Source organism: Triturus cristatus, chromosome 6 (genome assembly GCF_964204655.1).
Source record: "Triturus cristatus chromosome 6, aTriCri1.1, whole genome shotgun sequence".
NCBI classification, from domain to species: domain Eukaryota; kingdom Metazoa; phylum Chordata; class Amphibia; order Caudata; family Salamandridae; genus Triturus; species Triturus cristatus.
The window spans coordinates 1342298550-1342315084 of record NC_140589.1 but is presented as its reverse complement, the minus strand read 5'-3'; the positions used below and the strand labels follow the sequence as shown (position 1 = coordinate 1342315084).

The 16535-nt window shown below is 46.0% G+C and overlaps 1 protein-coding gene across 1 annotated transcript in view; it reads left to right on the top strand.

Annotated features, from left to right (window-relative positions):
- The window catches only part of RYR2 (ryanodine receptor 2), a 3458987-nt gene that overhangs the window by 2440391 nt on the left and 1002061 nt on the right, over window positions 1–16535 (top strand). Inside the window, exon 57 of the mRNA XM_085612346.1 lies at window positions 11027–11153. Coding sequence (XP_085468472.1) covers window positions 11027–11153 — 127 coding nt within the window. The remainder of the gene's footprint in view (window positions 1–11026; window positions 11154–16535) is intronic.

The window sequence follows — 16535 nt, the reverse complement described above, 5'->3', positions numbered from 1 at the left end:
CAACTGCTGAGTGCCCCAAGGATCATCGCTCTGCCCCACTCTCTTCAACATCTATATGGCCCCCATCGACGCCATCGTCAGGCAGCACGGACAAAGTATCCTACGCCGACGACACCCAGCTCATCCTCTCCCTCACCACGGACCCAATCACCACCAGACTCAACTTCCAGGAAGAAATGAAGGACGTCGCATCCTGGATGAGCAGAAACTGCCTGAAGCTCAACTCGGAGAAGACAGAAGTCCTTGTTCTCGGACCCTTCCTCTCGACAGTGGGACAACACCTGGTGGCCTACGGCCCTCGGCAGTCCCCCCACACCGACGAACCATGACCGAAACCTCGGCATCGAACTCGACTCCTCCCTCTCCATGACACGACTGGTCAACAATGTCGCCTACAGCTGTTTCAACACCCTCCGAATCCTCCGAAAGACCTTCAAGTGGATCCCCCCAAGTCAAGGAAGGACGCCACCCACGCACTCATAACCAGCAGACTGGACTACGGAAACACCCTCTACGCCAGGATCAACAAGTCTATACTCCGCAAGCGCCAGACCATACAGAACACCACAGCCAGACTCATCCTTAGCATTTCTCAACACAAACGCACCACCCAACACCTACCAATCCTCCACTGGCTCCCCATTGAGAAGAGAGTCACTTTCATGATACTCATCCATGTCTACAAATGCCTCTACCAAACTGGACCCCAATACCTCACTGTGAGGATCTCCTGCCACATACCCAAGAGAAACCTCCGATCCACCGACCTCGCCCTCACTGAAACACCGCGTGTCCGCAGAGCCAAAACAAGTGGAAGAACCTTTGCCTACATCGCAGCCAAGACATGGAACAAGCTCCGGCTCAACATCAGACGCGCTCCCTCCCTGAACATCTTCAGGCAGAAGCTCAAGATCTGGTTTGTCCACTGATAGGGAGCGGTGCCCCCCCCCCCCAACTCCTTGAGACCCTCACGGGTGAGTAGCACACCTACAATTCCCCTGATTGATTGATTAAAGGTACAGTTCGCAGTGGGGCAAGGCTGGTCCCTGTATCTGACCCAGACACCTGCCTCAACCTTTGGATTTACCCCGGTCAAGCATGACTGATTGTCCCCGGTTGGCCCTTTATGCTTTTAAGCATTACATTTTAAGATATTCTTTCAAAATTCATAGTTCCGGCTCTACTTATTGGATTTTTGCCATTTCGGTCTTGTTTTGTTCACGCTCTAAGTTTCTATCCAGATATGTGTTTTTTACCCCTGTTTTACTGTTTTAAGTGTTGCTCAAATGCTTTACACATTGCCTCCTAAGTTAAGCATGCCTGCTGTGTGCCAGGCTAACAGAAGGTGAGCCCAGGTTAATTTATTGTGTGTATCTGACTTGTCCTGACTAGTAGAATAGCACTCTTTACAACGCATGCGTTTACAACACATGTGTTTACAACGCAAGTCGTTACAATGATGTATTGTTACGTTGCATGGCAGTACAACGCAAGTTGTTACAATGACTTGCGGTAGATTGGAATAATATGATTTACTATTCCAACTCCAGTGTGTGCAACAGTAGGGACGGTGTTGGATTGAAAATCCAACAAATCCAACACCTTCCACCCCCTACATCAAGTTGTTGTAACGACTTGTGTTGTAATGGCATGTAATGTAACAACGCATCCTTGTAACGACTTGCGTTGTAAATGCATGTGTTGTAAACGATGCGTTGTGAAGGTTGTTTCCCGACTAGGATTGTGGTTCCGGCTTTGCATACTCTGCCAACTAGACACCCAGTTTCGACAGTTGGCCTTAAGCTGAATATGGGCCCCTTGATGGGTTAGGGGCCTCTTGAAGGGCTGTGGGCCTCCATGAACTGCAAGGGCTGCTGCTACCTGCATTACGCCCCTGCTGATATTAGCATCTGACAGTGAACCACAACCAAACTAAAAGGCTTTACCATTCTATCCGAATGGTTTCTTGTTTGAGATATATGGGATGGTTCCTTTTCCATGCCAGTGTATGTGGCCAGGTAATGAATGGTCTCAATCTACCCTCACTTCAATGTATCATTTTTCCCAAAAGCCTCCTTGTAGTAAATTAGGTTACTGGTTGAGGGGGGTGAAACCCTACTCAACCAGCAACCACAACTATTTTCAGGGTGATACACAAGTAACCCCCAAATTAACCTGTGCTTAACATTGAACCCTGTAACTTGGCACAAAAGCAGTTATCCTTAACTTAATACTTCAAACAGTAATAAAGTATAAACACAACACAAGAAAAATTACACAACAATTCAGTGTGGAGTAAAATGGAGTAAACGGTAATAAATTATTTGAGAATAAAACAACACAAATCCAATTAATAGAACTGGAGATATGCAATTTTAAAGATTTTTTGAAAATCAAGTGCTAAGAAGCAGAAAGCTTTAACAACTGTTTTCTGGTCGCAGTAGATTGTGTCCAAGTCACAAGTTCAGGCTGACCATGATCGAGAGTGGGTCAGATACACGACTGAGTTTAGTCTGATGAGTAAGTAGCATGTGGGCCTGGGCGTCGAGATGTGAAGTCCTTGCATCAAGATGCTTGGACGGTGTTGAGAAGCCATCTACGAGGAGCTGCGGTGCAAGGTTTGGCTTTGAGGTGCATTGCACAGCTGCAGAGTCGATGACTGTTGGGGTAGAACTGCGGTGTGAGGTCCTACTTTGTCAAATAAGCCTGTGGTGCTTGCTGAGACTTGCGCTGCAATTTTTTTATTTTATTTTTGTTTTAAAGGTTTTATATAGCGCTGGCTAGACCCGGAGGTATCAGAGCGCTTTACATGAGTATCAGACCATAATTGCAGGTTACATCATTACAAAGGTTACACAGATATTAGAGCCTGGCAACATAGTGACAAGAAAGGTCGAGAAAAACAAAAAGGACATATACATAAGGGAAAAAGCAGGCAAGGGGAGAGATTCAGGGGAGGGGGGTAGGAGCAGGGGAAGTAGACAGAGAATGGAGGAGGGAAAGAGGAGGGGAGGGTGAGAGACACAGCATGGAAAGAGCAGGGGAGGGTGACGGGGACACAAACCGGTAGACGAGTCAGGGCTGCATCCAAGGTCCAGTAAGCTGTGATCCCAGGGGAAGTGGTATCATTTCCCCATCTCTGTTGCGAGAGGCTCCCTATACGCAGTGGACTCTCTCAGAGGGGTCTCTGAGACTCCAAGGCCTGCATACTGGATCCTTCCCTAAAAAGGGGAGAGGGAGTGCTTTGGCAAGGGGTGTCATACCATACCTCAAGTGTGAGTGGCTCCCTAGGTGCTGTGGACTCTCTCAGCGGGTTCGCGCTGAGACTCCAGAGTATAAATATTGGATCTTTCCCCAACAAGGGAAGAAGGAGTGCTTAGTCAAAGGGCACAAAAGGACAGGGGGCTAGGCGGTGTAGTGGGCAAGGGGAAAGATTCAGGTGAGAGGGGATAGGAGCAAAGGAAGTAAGACAAAGAAAGAAAGAGTGCTAAATGGGAACAGATAGATAAATAGGAGACAAGGAAAAGGCAGAGTTACAGAAATACGATGGGGGGGTGCGCGAGACAGGGAGACTGGGAGAAAAACTGCGCCCAAAGTCCGGCTGGGTAGGTGACGGTCCGGGGATGAACCAAGGCCGATCTCCTCAAAAGCTGAACAGAGCAGCTCCACCGGGCGTCGGACGTAGTGCTCGGACTCAGCTGTCATGCTGGAGATCAGAAGTACTCAGAGATTGTCAGATTGGGGGGGGGGGGGTGAGAAACCATGGTCCGAATGAATTCCAGACGCCATCTTGAGGTCAGGCACAGTCCTGATAGGATTATGTAAGGAAAATTTCAGTTAGGACTCTTGGAAGGCAAAACACTTGATAGGGATCACTCGTCAGGCTTCCTACCGAGAGCATCTCCACAGTGGAGCCACCATCTCAGGTATCAGTGAACAGGTCAGTCCAGGCAGATCAGACTCATGCACATCCAAAGGAGATTGTTTAAATATTTAAATGTCGCTGGCATATACCTTGGATAGCCCCTCCCACCGTCCTGTGCCACCTCGCACTTCCACCTTCTCTCCTCAGGGGTCTCCCTGCTCTTTCTAGTGTCTTGAGCAGGGGCTCCAAATCTTCCAGGCCCTGTGCGAGGTCTCACCAATAACAATCATCGGTTCAGCCCATTCCAATCAATGGCCTGGGCTCCCCTTCCCCGCTCCGCGCAGTCGTTATGCAGGCTTCAACTCTCCCACGGTGCTGCACCTCAGCAGGCACTCCAATTCACCCAGCTGGGGACTCGAAGGCTTTCACCCCTATCAGGGCCCACCAAAGAATCTGATTTGGGCGCTGGGAGGGGGCTCTCTACTTCTCTAGCGCCCTCCGGCTCGACTGCTGCTGATGACCGCACCATTCACCAGGCAGCCCTGGTGAATGCGTTGGCGCAGGCGGTGGGATGTGTCACTATCGGCACTGTCACCGTTGGGTTGTTTTGGCATCACAGAAGCTGTCAGTGCTTCCGAGAACTTGCTATGAGATACGTTGGCATCAAAGACGAGAAGCATAATGTTGGGCCGAGGTCATTGGAGGCTGCATTGACCTGCATTAAAATGCATGGTGATGCGGCGATGTCAGAGAAGCCTCCTATGTCCCTGTGGCTTTGACCAGGGTGCCGGCCAACTGACCTTTGGAGATTTACTGGAGTTTGGGCCCATGCACGTAGGCTAGCTTCAGCATGGCAGCTCACAGTAACAGAAGAGTCCTGGTGCAGCAACAGCAGGCCTTGGCAGAAAAGCAGTCCTTAGTCAGCAAGTAGGTCAGCAGGCCATACTTTACAGCTGGGCAGTCCTTCTACCCGATAGGATCTGCAGGTCCAGAAGTGATCTGAAGAGTTAGGTCTGAGAGTCCAATATTTATACTTGGTGCCCACTTTGAAGTAGGAGAAGTTTCGAGAGGTTTCCACCCGCATAGGTGCTTGGAATTTCCTGCCTCTCTGCCCTGACCCCAGCTCATCTGGGGTCACAAAAGACTAGTCTTAAACCCTTTGTGAGTGTGCTGGGGCAGGGGCTTTGTAATGTTCAAGTGTGGTATATGACAGCTTCACCCCCCCCCCCCATCAAGTCATAGATGGCCCATTCTGCCAACATCTATTCCCCCTCTCCTCACTGTCTGGGAGCAATACACAAAGACCAACTGCTAGCTACACTGACTTAAATCCGGCTTTCCCATTAAATAGGGTTTAAAATTACAATTCCTTAGACAGCAAACTTACAGTCATTTCTGCTCCCAGTTGAAAGTTACCACTTCATTCATTTAATAAGGGAATCCAATGTTATCCTATGGAAGAGATAGGCATCACGATAGTGAACAGTGAATTTAGGTGTTTTTCACTACCACAACATATAAAACTTAAAAGTACATGTCTAACATTTTAAATACACTGCACTTCACACTCTAGGCTGTGTGGGCCTGCCCTACGGGTGAACTATATGTATCAAAAAGGGAGATTTAGGCTTGGCAAGAGGTTTATCTTGCCAGGTCAACATGCCAGTTTACTACTGCCCACACAGAATGCGATGGCAGGCCTGGGACATGTTTAAAGAGCTACTTAACTGGGTGGCATAATAAGTGCTGCAGGACATCTAGTAGCATTACATTTACAGGCCTTGGGAACATATTGTACTACTTTGCTAGGGACTTACAACTAAACTAAATATGCCAATTGTGTTTTAGCCAAGTTTACCATATTTACAGGAGAGAGCACAAGGACAATAGCAAACTGATCTCAAGGCCAACAAAAACAGAGTCCGCAAAAACGGGAGGATGGTAGGTAAAACACTGGGAGAAAACCATGCCAAGGAAGTCATGTCCAACACTCCTGAAAGCTATATTTGTAGGCTACAGTGATAGGGCTTATCTAGAGTTATACTGGTGGCTGTTCTGGCTTCTTGATGGTCCAGTACTGTTAAATATTACAACCACCACTGGTCTGCTGTAAGTGCTTAGTCTTCTGCAAAGTGTAGAAACAATCGCAATGGACCGCACTCCGCTAGCCCCTCCTCCGGGTCGCCCCTGGGGAAGCTGGTACATGGAGTTCTTGAGTGGTTCACCCCAATGGGTGCAAGTAAGTACTTGTTGAACTGATGATCTCTAACACGAAGTTCTTGAGTGGTTCACCCCAGTGGGTGCAAGTAAGTACTTGTTGGACTGATGATCTCTAGACCCGATACATGTCCCGGGTTTTAGAATATCGCCCGAGACATGGCTCGGGTTTCGGGATAACTTCCCTCCTCAGTAGAGAAAATAGTTAGGGGTGGAAAAGAGGGCAATGGACCGCACTCCGCTAGCCCCTCCTCCGGGTCGCCCCTGGGGAAGCTGGTACATGGAGTTCTTGAGTGGTTCACCCTGTGCGGGCAACGAGGCCTTTGACGGTTCTTTGGGGCTAGCGGAGTGCGGAGTGCGGTCCATTGCGATTGTTTCTACAAATATGGCTCCCTTGAGCTTTGAGCTGACGAGCTCCTGGACGACGCACCTGCGTGCCTGTGCGGGCAACGAGGCCTTTGACGGTTCTTTGGCGGCCCTCTTTTCCACCCCTAACTATTTTCTCTACTGAGGAGGGAAGTTATCCCGAAACCCGAGCCATGTCTCGGGCGATATTTTAAAACCCGGGACATGTATCGGGTCTAGAGATCATCAGTTCAACAAGTACTTACTTGCACCCACTGGGGTGAACCACTCAAGAACTTCATGTTAGAGATCATCAGTTCAACAAGTACTGACTTGCACCCACTGGGGTGAACCACTCAAGAACTCCATGTACCAGCTTCCCCAGGGGCGACCCGGAGGAGGGGCTAGCGGAGTGCGGTCCATTGCGATTGTTTCTACAAATATGGCTCCCTTGAGCTTTGAGCTGACGAGCTCCTGGACGACGCACCTGCGTGCCTGTGCGGGCAACGAGGCCTTTGACGGTTCTTTGGCGGCCCTCTTTTCCACCCCTAACTATTTTCTCTACTGAGGAGGGAAGTTATCCCGAAACCCGAGCCATGTCTCGGGCGATATTTTAAAACCCGGGACATGTATCGGGTCTAGAGATCATCAGTTCAACAAGTACTTACTTGCACCCACTGGGGTGAACCACTCAAGAACTTCATGTTAGAGATCATCAGTTCAACAAGTACTGACTTGCACCCACTGGGGTGAACCACTCAAGAACTCCATGTACCAGCTTCCCCAGGGGCGACCCGGAGGAGGGGCTAGCGGAGTGCGGTCCATTGCGATTGTTTCTTCTGCAAAGTGTGTCTGTGCTTGGAAATGTGATCTGGACTTAATCCTTCTATTCCGCCTGGAGGGTTTAAACTTGATCAGTCTGTGACTTTCCTAAGGGACCAGTGATCCGCTGGTCAGATTTTTCATGTGTCATGGGGCGGGATCAGGCCCACTGATTCATTTGCAGCACTGTCTCTTTGTGGGTTGCTTCTTAGCCCATCCTTTGGTCAAGTCTCCAACCACTCTGTCAGACTTTCTGTTGTCTTCTGAACATGCTTCACTCTGTCCGTTTTCCGAGACTCTTGACTCAGACTCTCCGTATAGGTTTGGTGCTAAGTACTTGTCACTTCAGTCCTCCTAATTGGGGAATTAGGCTCCCTGCTGTACCAGCCCCTTAGAATCAGATTTTGCCAAATCAGGGAAGATGGAATCTGAGTAATGTGGTTACCATTTACCTAATTATTAGAAGCCTTGGCTCAGTGTCCAAAGACATAATTATGTGAACATGCACTTAGAGAGTGCATTCCTCATTTGTAGACCAAGCTCTCAACTTTATGTGCATGTCTTGTGCAGATTTAGGCCCAGAGTTACAAAAAATTCAATCAACATGATGCAGCAACTACAGTTGCTGTGCTGCATTGCGAGAAAGTGAGAGAGCAGAGCAGTGCTACAGCTACTACGATGTGGTGCTGTTTTCTCTTTCCTTGCACTGTACACATTAGTCTGCCATGCACCAATGTAAACGTCCTCGCGCCAAGTTCAAGGATGTGTGTATTCATTAAGGAATATTTTTTGTCCTGGAGGGGAACCTTCCAGTACAGAAACGATCCTTTAACTCCTTTCCGGCTGTGTATGTGTGCTGTAAAATGTAGCATGTATGCAAAGCAGAACAAGCATTGCCATGGCCAATAGGTCTCGCCTTTGGGACCTTATAAGTGTTTAGGCATGCAACAGTTAATGTTGTTACAGTAAGGATATTGTGCTGCATAACTAAATACTTATAAGGAGGAGAAAGGGAAGAGGGACAAAGGAAAATGGGCACAGAAAGAGAGGGGGTGAAGGGAGAGAGGAATGTGGGAAAGAGGGTGGTAGCTCCAAGGGAGATAGGATAGAAGAAGCGCTGAGAGGACAGAGGTGAAGAAAGGAGGAGGCATGGAGTGGTAGCAGGAAGGAGAGAACGTGAAGTGAGAAAGTGAGGTAGGGGTGGGAGAGGGAGGATGAGATACTGAGGTAGTGGTGAGATAGGGAAAGAGACAGTGAGGAAGGGGTGAGAGGGAGCGAGAGAGGTAAATGTGAGAGAGGGAGAGATGCAGGAGTGAGAGGGAAGAGAAGAAAGAGGAAGGGATACTAGAGGTAACACGTGGTGCAGGAGTGCTACAGCGGAGGAGAGGACGTGCAGAGAGAGACAGTAGGGGAAGGGAGTGAGCACAGAGGAGAAAAGGGGAAGAGGAGAGACGGTAGTAGAGAGAAGGGGAGCAGCTGATAGGGAGAGGGGGGAATCACAGAGAGTTAGGAGAAAGGAGGATAGACGATAGAGGTATATAGTTTGGGGGTAGTTGAATGTGGGCATGAGGAAGAGAAGAGCAGAGCAGAACATGGGGGAGTGATAGAGGAGAGAGCGGGGCGAGGAGAGCAGGAGTGAAGACGGGGTCATGAGAAGGATACATAAGAGAGATGTAGAAGAGGAAGAGGAGGGAAGCTTATGCTAGAATTTCGAAAGGTGACCTTGTCGTCTGAAGTAATTTAGTATAACCCGAGTTGAGACTCCTGTAAAGTGCATACATTGACGCCTTGCGCTCTATGAATCTGGTTTATGAATGTCTCTGATGCAAACTCGAGGGTTAGGGGGAAGAGTTCATTTCCAGAGGAGAGCGGAGCGTTAGCCTTCGGTTGACACAGTGGGCCTCAGTGTGAAGGAGCTATCATGCACTCATCCCTCAGGCCTTCTCCTGAGAGGCCTCGGGTAGGATAGAACACAACAAAAGAGAAGTGGATTGCAACCGGCATTTTTGTAGCACACTGACAATCCCTCATCGCGATCACTCTAAAAGCGAAAGTTATCATGATCGCGATGACGCACGCTAGGGATGCGCGCGCAGCAGCGGGGGGAGGGGTATGGTGCTGAAGGCTGGCGCAGGATGGCTGGGCGAGAAGGATCCACCCCTGATGCTTGCTGCTTCTTCTTGAGAAAAGCCCCTGAGTGACCAGAATTTGAAACTTCCAGGACGCCCAGCGCTGTGAGGAGAAGATAAACGGCGAAAGAACAGGGGGCACATTCAAGGAAGGTGGAGAGAATAGGCACAAAGGCACGAGGACAGAAAGAACAGTAAAGAAAGACAAATGTGAGAAAAAGTGCGAGACAAGAAACATTTCAAATGATATGAAAGAATTCTAGATGGGAGGGGATGGGAGAAAAGAAATTAGGGGAAAGGTGTGATATAGGAAAAAGAAGAGAGAAAGGCACCAAAAAAATGGCAACAGAAAGATAAACTATGTAGAACAGAAATGGATAGAGGAGAAAGTGGGTTCATCATTTGAAGATCAAAAAATGAAGGTAGATTATGTTTGCTGGCGTGAGGTCTCACACTGACAATCCCTCATCGTAATCGCGATCCCTGTAAAAGCGAAAGTGATCGCGATGACGCACACTAGAAATGCGCGCGCAGCAGCGGGGGAAGGGGTATGGTGCTGAAGGCTGGCGCAGGATGGCTGGGCGAGAAGGGAGGGAGGAATGCGGGGAGCAGCTGTGCGCGTGCACGCCATCGTGCACTGTAGCTTGTCGCCAGCACAAAAAGGTAGGTAGTATTTTCTAAACCCACCTACTAAATGTCTCGCCAGACCAGCGCATGCGCTGGGTCAGGCGAGACCTAAAAAACAAGGCAAAATTAAAACATTTCTTCTCGATATGTCTGCCTCAAAGAGGAGTACGATTTTGGTGCAAATCCCTGTCTATGAATGTTTGTAGATTGTGATTTGCATCAAAACTCAAAGGTGTTTGTATGGGAAAGCCTATGTACAATGCATGCAAAGTCCTATTAACGCAAAGTAATAAAAGGCAGAAATAGCAGAACTTTGCTTTACTTTGGGAAATTATGCAACATAAATCCTAATATCTATTGGATAGTAAATCCCAGCCAAACACTTTGCACTTTGCACGAGAAGAAGAGTCTGGTTTGTAAATCACACATTTGACTTTGGAAAACATACAGAAATTTTAAACTGAGTGATTAAAAAAAGAATCTATGAAAATATTTACCAAGCAAGTTGAAACAGTGCAAAGTGATTCTGTTCCAGAAGCGATTTATTTGATACTTTACCATAATTTTTCCAAAATGTGTGTTCCATTTTTCCTCTTTACTGAGTTTACCTAATATCAGCAGAAGCGATTTGTTACTTTACCATAATTTTTGCAAAATGTGTGTGGTCCAGTTTTTGCAAGTGTGCCTTCAAAACTGCTGGCATGTACTTGTGCGCTGAGAGTCCAAACATATTTGCCAAAAGAGCCATAAATACCTTACTGTATAATGAACATTCAAAAAGAAATTATATAATTTTACCCATAAATATGATGAGCTATTATAACACTATATTTTGAGCAATATGAAATGTATGCCTCAGTATTACATGTGAAGGACGCTTTCTATGATGCAAAGTGATGAGCATATCTTTCGATTAAGCTATTGTGAAAGAAATGTGTAAGGATGTTACGCTATACATTCTACAACTGTCATGTGATGTTACTGTATTCTTCATTAGATGTCTGTTTTATCTTTTTAACAGTTGGAGGAGGCAATCACCCCTTGCTTGTACCCTATGATACGTTAACGGCCAAAGAAAAAGCCAAGGACCGAGAGAAAGCACAGGACATCCTCAAATTCCTACAGAGCAATGGATATGCAGTTTCAAGGTATACATCAGTGTTCCTTCTAGCATAAGTCCAGCTCATTCACTGCCAAAAGCCCAAAGTGTAACTTTAAAATCAGAATATATGCCCAATTACAGGGATTCCATTCTATAAATCTGCTTATTTATTGATGTGCTTTTAATTTTAAATATTTTTGTTGTGATAAGAAAGGTTCAGCGTAATAAAAATGTCTACGTTTGTAAAATATTAACTTATACTATTATCACAATTCGCACTTGTCTACTTCTTATTAATCCCTTCCATCCATTTGTAATTTATCACTTTTTTATCCTAAGCCTCTCATTTTAGTTAACTTCTTTGTTATAAGTGAGCTGTCCAGAGGCAATCATCTGTTGTATTCAGTGATGGACCGTTTGCAGACCTTGAGGACAACACAATCATCATTATCATCATCATAAACTAACTTTATAAATAATGATAAACAATCACATTCAGGGCATCTGTGATAGCGGTGTGTGAAGTTTGCATAATTTGTATTTGCGTAATTGCGTGAAATTTCCGGAAAATTATACATCATACATAATTATGTCAAATAGTGCTAAATATGTATATATTTATATCACTGGGGGGTTCTCGTGTCACCTTGGTGAACGTGTACGGCCTCAACACAGATGACCCCTCCTTCTACACAAGTATCCGGAATACACTACAAGACCTCCCTTGATCAGAAATACTCTGGGGAAGAGACCTAAATGCAACACTAGACATGTCCTATGGCTGATCGGTGCCACCCGCTGGATTGGTCAGACTGTCGGCAAAAGTGCTGCAAGAAGGGATGGAGCAGTTCAACATGGAAGATGCATGGAGGGTACACAATCCTGAAGGACAGAAAAAAACGTTCATCTCCTCAGTTCATGCCATGTGGTCCCATCTTGATTACTGGCTTGTGATCGGGGCTGTTAGTACCTGGGTGCCGGACATACAACATCTCCTGAGAATGCTGTTGGAACACAAGCCGGTAAAACTGATTATTAAGGTCCCTCCGCACACTCCCCTATTCACGTGGAGGTTCAAAACTACCACCTTACTGGATCCGGTATATAGAGAGACAATTCGGAAAGCAGTTATTGAGTATTTTGCTATAAATCAGAATTCAGTGTCTGGGGCAGACATTCTGTGGGAGGCCTTTAAGCCTACGATTAAGGGGGTCTGTATAAGTACCAACGCAGGGATATTAAAAGACATCAGAACGCAGGTGATAAAAATAATGGATGATAATGGGGAGGATCTTTATGATACACCCTGTATTTTGAAGGAATTTGCAGACGTCTACAAGACTCTGTATGCCTTGCGTGCAACTTCTACACCCGACGAAATCAAAAAATATTTAGATGACATTACCCTGGCATGGCTTTCAGCTGCAGAATGTGAATATCTAGCGTGGCCAATAGAGTGGGTGGAGGTGCAGGAGGCTATATGGACATTACCTAACGGCAAAGCCCCTGGCCCAGACAGACTAACATGCGAGTTCTTTAAAGAATTTGGCGACTTGATTGCTTCGAATCTTCATGCAATATATGAGGATGCATATAACAGGCAAATTCTCCCTCTAACATTACGTTAAGCCCTAGTTGCCATACTCCTCAAGCCAGATAAGCTGCCGGAGCACTGTGAGTCGTACAGGCCCCTTTCATTAATTAATGTTGATGCAAAAATCCTAGCGAAGATCCTTGCTAACTGGCTCCAACCACTATTGTCGAATTTGATACTGCCGGACCAGTCCCGTTTTGTTCCAAAGTTATCCACTGCACACAACCTTGTTATGATATTTGCACTCCAACATCGGCTAAACCCAGAACTGGAAGCTGTGGCTGTATTACTCAATGCAGCCACAGCCTTCGACTCAATAGAATAGGAATACATTTTTATTTGAATGCATGAATATACCAGTTTCATTCATGAGGGGGGTCAAATTATTATACACCGGGTCTGTGGTGAGGCTTTGGGTGAATGGGCACGCCGCCGGTACGACACAGACATCGAGGTACCCAATAGGGTTGTCCAGTTTCACTGCTCCTTTTCACCATTGCACTGGAACTGCTGGAGTGCACAGTACACCAGAGAAATACGGAGGCAGGGCTTAAAGTTTGTCAGCAACCAATAGGCTTGTCATTGTATGCAGATGATATGGTCCTCTATATTAGACAACCATCAGTGCATCTGCCACCACTGCTCAGAGAGTACATCCGGTTCGAAAGACACTCTGGACTTAGTGTGAATTGGAATAAACAATTCGTTATTCCGCTAGCACCATGCACAAAACCCCTTCATGTGGAATTCCCACTAGGGTGGCGCCCTGATCCAGTAAAGTACCTGGGAATTTGGATACATAATAAACTGGAGAGGGTGGTCAGGGAAAACTTTGGTCCGGCCCCGGGCAAACTGGAAAAACAGGTGGATAGATGGATCAGGATGGCAGTATATATGGCGGACCGAGTGGCTATAATGAAGATGGTGGTATGGCCAAGCTTCCTTCACATATTTAGTAACATTCCTATACAACTTCAACAGAGCCTCTTTAAGACCCTACGGACACAATTGATAAGGCTGGCGTGGGCGGGAAAGCAGCTTCTAATTACTTGGCAGGTACTGACCTTACCGTATAACCGGGAGGTTTTAGCGCACCAGATTTATATCTGTATTATTTATAAGCGCAGGCGCAACATACGCATTACAGGTACCAACCCCATGGCTTTACGCCTCATGTGGCAGTTGAAGCAGAAGATGCGTACCCCATACCACTCCGTAATATCCTTCTACACATGAACAGGGAGCCTGCTCATGCTGAAATAAACACTGTTAGTTGTACCATGGCGGATTGGCACATCATTGGAGAGAAAGCCTGCAAATGACCTCTATATGCCCCTGCACTTCCCTTAGGCCACTATCTGGCTATCTCAGTGATGCAGGAAGAGGGGAGCTTCTCTCGTCTAAGAAAATGGGTATTGTAACAATGGGAGACATGTATCTCAATGGGAAATTCCTACAACCCACAGACCTCGCATTTATCAGCAACAAATCACCATTAGTTCTTTTCACATACCACCGCCTCCACTTGGCAGTAAAAACCCTCTGTTTCTCGTTCCCTGAGGAGCCCTCCATCCTAGAGGCACTTCGGATATTGATCACAAGCCCCACCAGACAAAACTTGGCGACTAAATTGTACAATGCTGTAAAGGTGGACAGTTCGCCGCGCTCAGACGCTGGGCTGGAGAGATGGAATATGGCGCTAGACACACCCTTGACACAGGAGGAATGGGTATTATGCTGCACACTCACGGGCATGCTCGCCTCAAACTGCAATGTGCACTTAATACATTTTAGATACCTGCAACAAATATACTATACACCTGTCAGCTTATATAGATGTGGGCTTTTGAAGACACATGCTGTCCAAGATGTGGGGCATAAGGTGCAGATTTTGTGCATCTTGCGTGGAGTTGTTCAGAGGTCTGCATTTTTTGGAACAGGGTGGTGCTGGACCTGTGTTTGATGATGGCAAACTCAGTTGAATGTACTATTGAGGTCTGTTTACTGGGTTTAGTTAAGAAGCTAAAGCCTCAAGCACGGCGATCTGTGGCAGTTGCGCTTCTATTGGCTAAAAGACAGGTGGCTATACACTTGGGTCAGCGCCATGCACCAAAATATGAGAGTTGGCTGAAAGATATGGTGTATTGTAGGGACACTCTGGCAAAGTCCTCAGAGGAACTACCCATGACATCACAACCAAAGGACATATGGACTCCTCTTACCACATATCTGCTTGGGAACCCGGAAGCTTTCCATGATATCTTGTGAATAGATGTTTGCCCAGTTGACAAACTGTACGCAATACACAACCACCTGCTATAATACTGTCTGTCATATACATGATGATGTTGGGATGATGAAACAAGTTGTCTGGAGCTGTTTTGTTTTATTTTTTGCTTATTGTCTCCTGAGCAAATGTATTTCAATAAAATTAATTTAAAAAAAGTATTCAATCCTGGATTGCAGACATATTTTGAAATTTGTACCCCTCTGGAATATCCAAAGAGACCTTGACATTCAGGAGATTAACAATCCATTGGCCAACGTACTTCTCCCACAGGTAGGATTTGATTATTTGCATTAAGGAGCCCTCCTACGCCTTAAGGAGAGAAGCCTATTAGTTAAGGATCCGCTGTTTATATTTACATTATACATTAGTGAGGTCCAGTTCTAATCTCAGGGCACTGTTTACGAATCCTCAAGCTGAGACATTTTTTTCCAGATGTCTGCAACCGCTTAAGATATTTTTCTGGCATGGCTTCACAGCCATACAATAATAGATTTAAAATATTATCATTATAGATTTCTCTTAAAACTTAAATGGAATTGTGGCCCAGAGCAAGGTCCAGCTTATGTAATGCACCTTTGGAACGGGCTTCCTTGAGTTGTATATGGGGTTTAGAATGTAGGTTATATCTAAGAAGAAGGCCTAGCTATCTATATTCATTAACCACCTCCACTGGAAAACCACGTAACCACCACTTAGACCTAATAGACTGCACTCATCCTTTTAATTTTAACTATATTTATTTTCAAATCATTGGACTTACAGTATTCAGCGAAGACATCCAGTTGCCCCTGAAGGCCAACCGGCGTGAGGTCCAACAACACAGTATCAACAGCATAAAACAATATTGAAATTGCCTTGGGTCCTAATGTTGGTGGAAAAGACCAAACTTGGTTTAATCCTACCATGGCATCTGCAATATACATATAGAAAACAGGAGCAAAGCCAATATGCACCCCTGTCTAAGTCTCCTATGTGTGGCGATTTTCTGGACAGGGCTCCGTTGTCCCTTGTTCAACGCTTGTCCGCAAGCCCTCATGTAGTTGAATTATCAGCTTTACTCGACCCGGGGGACACTTCCATTTATGCTTCCTCTCCCAGAGTAATGCCCTATTAATAGTGTCAAATGCTGTTGATAAATCGATATATGATACAAAGTGTCTGTTTCCTTTTAAGGGCATAGTTTTTGGCCAAGAGATTTGAAACCATATGTTGTTGGATAGCCTTTACAGAAAACCATATGGACTTTAGGTAAAATGCTTGCATTGCTTACCCATTCTATCAATAAGCCTAGCAGATGTTTGGCATAAATCTTACTGGGGATGTCCAACAGGGTAATAATACGATAGCTCGACGGCAGGTCCCATTGACCCTTTTTATACAGTGGAACCCTAATTCTACCTTTCCAGGTTTTTGGTATGTCAAACCCACTGCAATTTTTTCAGTGAGAAGTACGTATTGATTAATATTAAATCTGGGAATCCGTTTTTCCCCCTTTCATCCTGCTTTTCCAATGACCGACCAAAGATTGACATTGTCAAAAGATT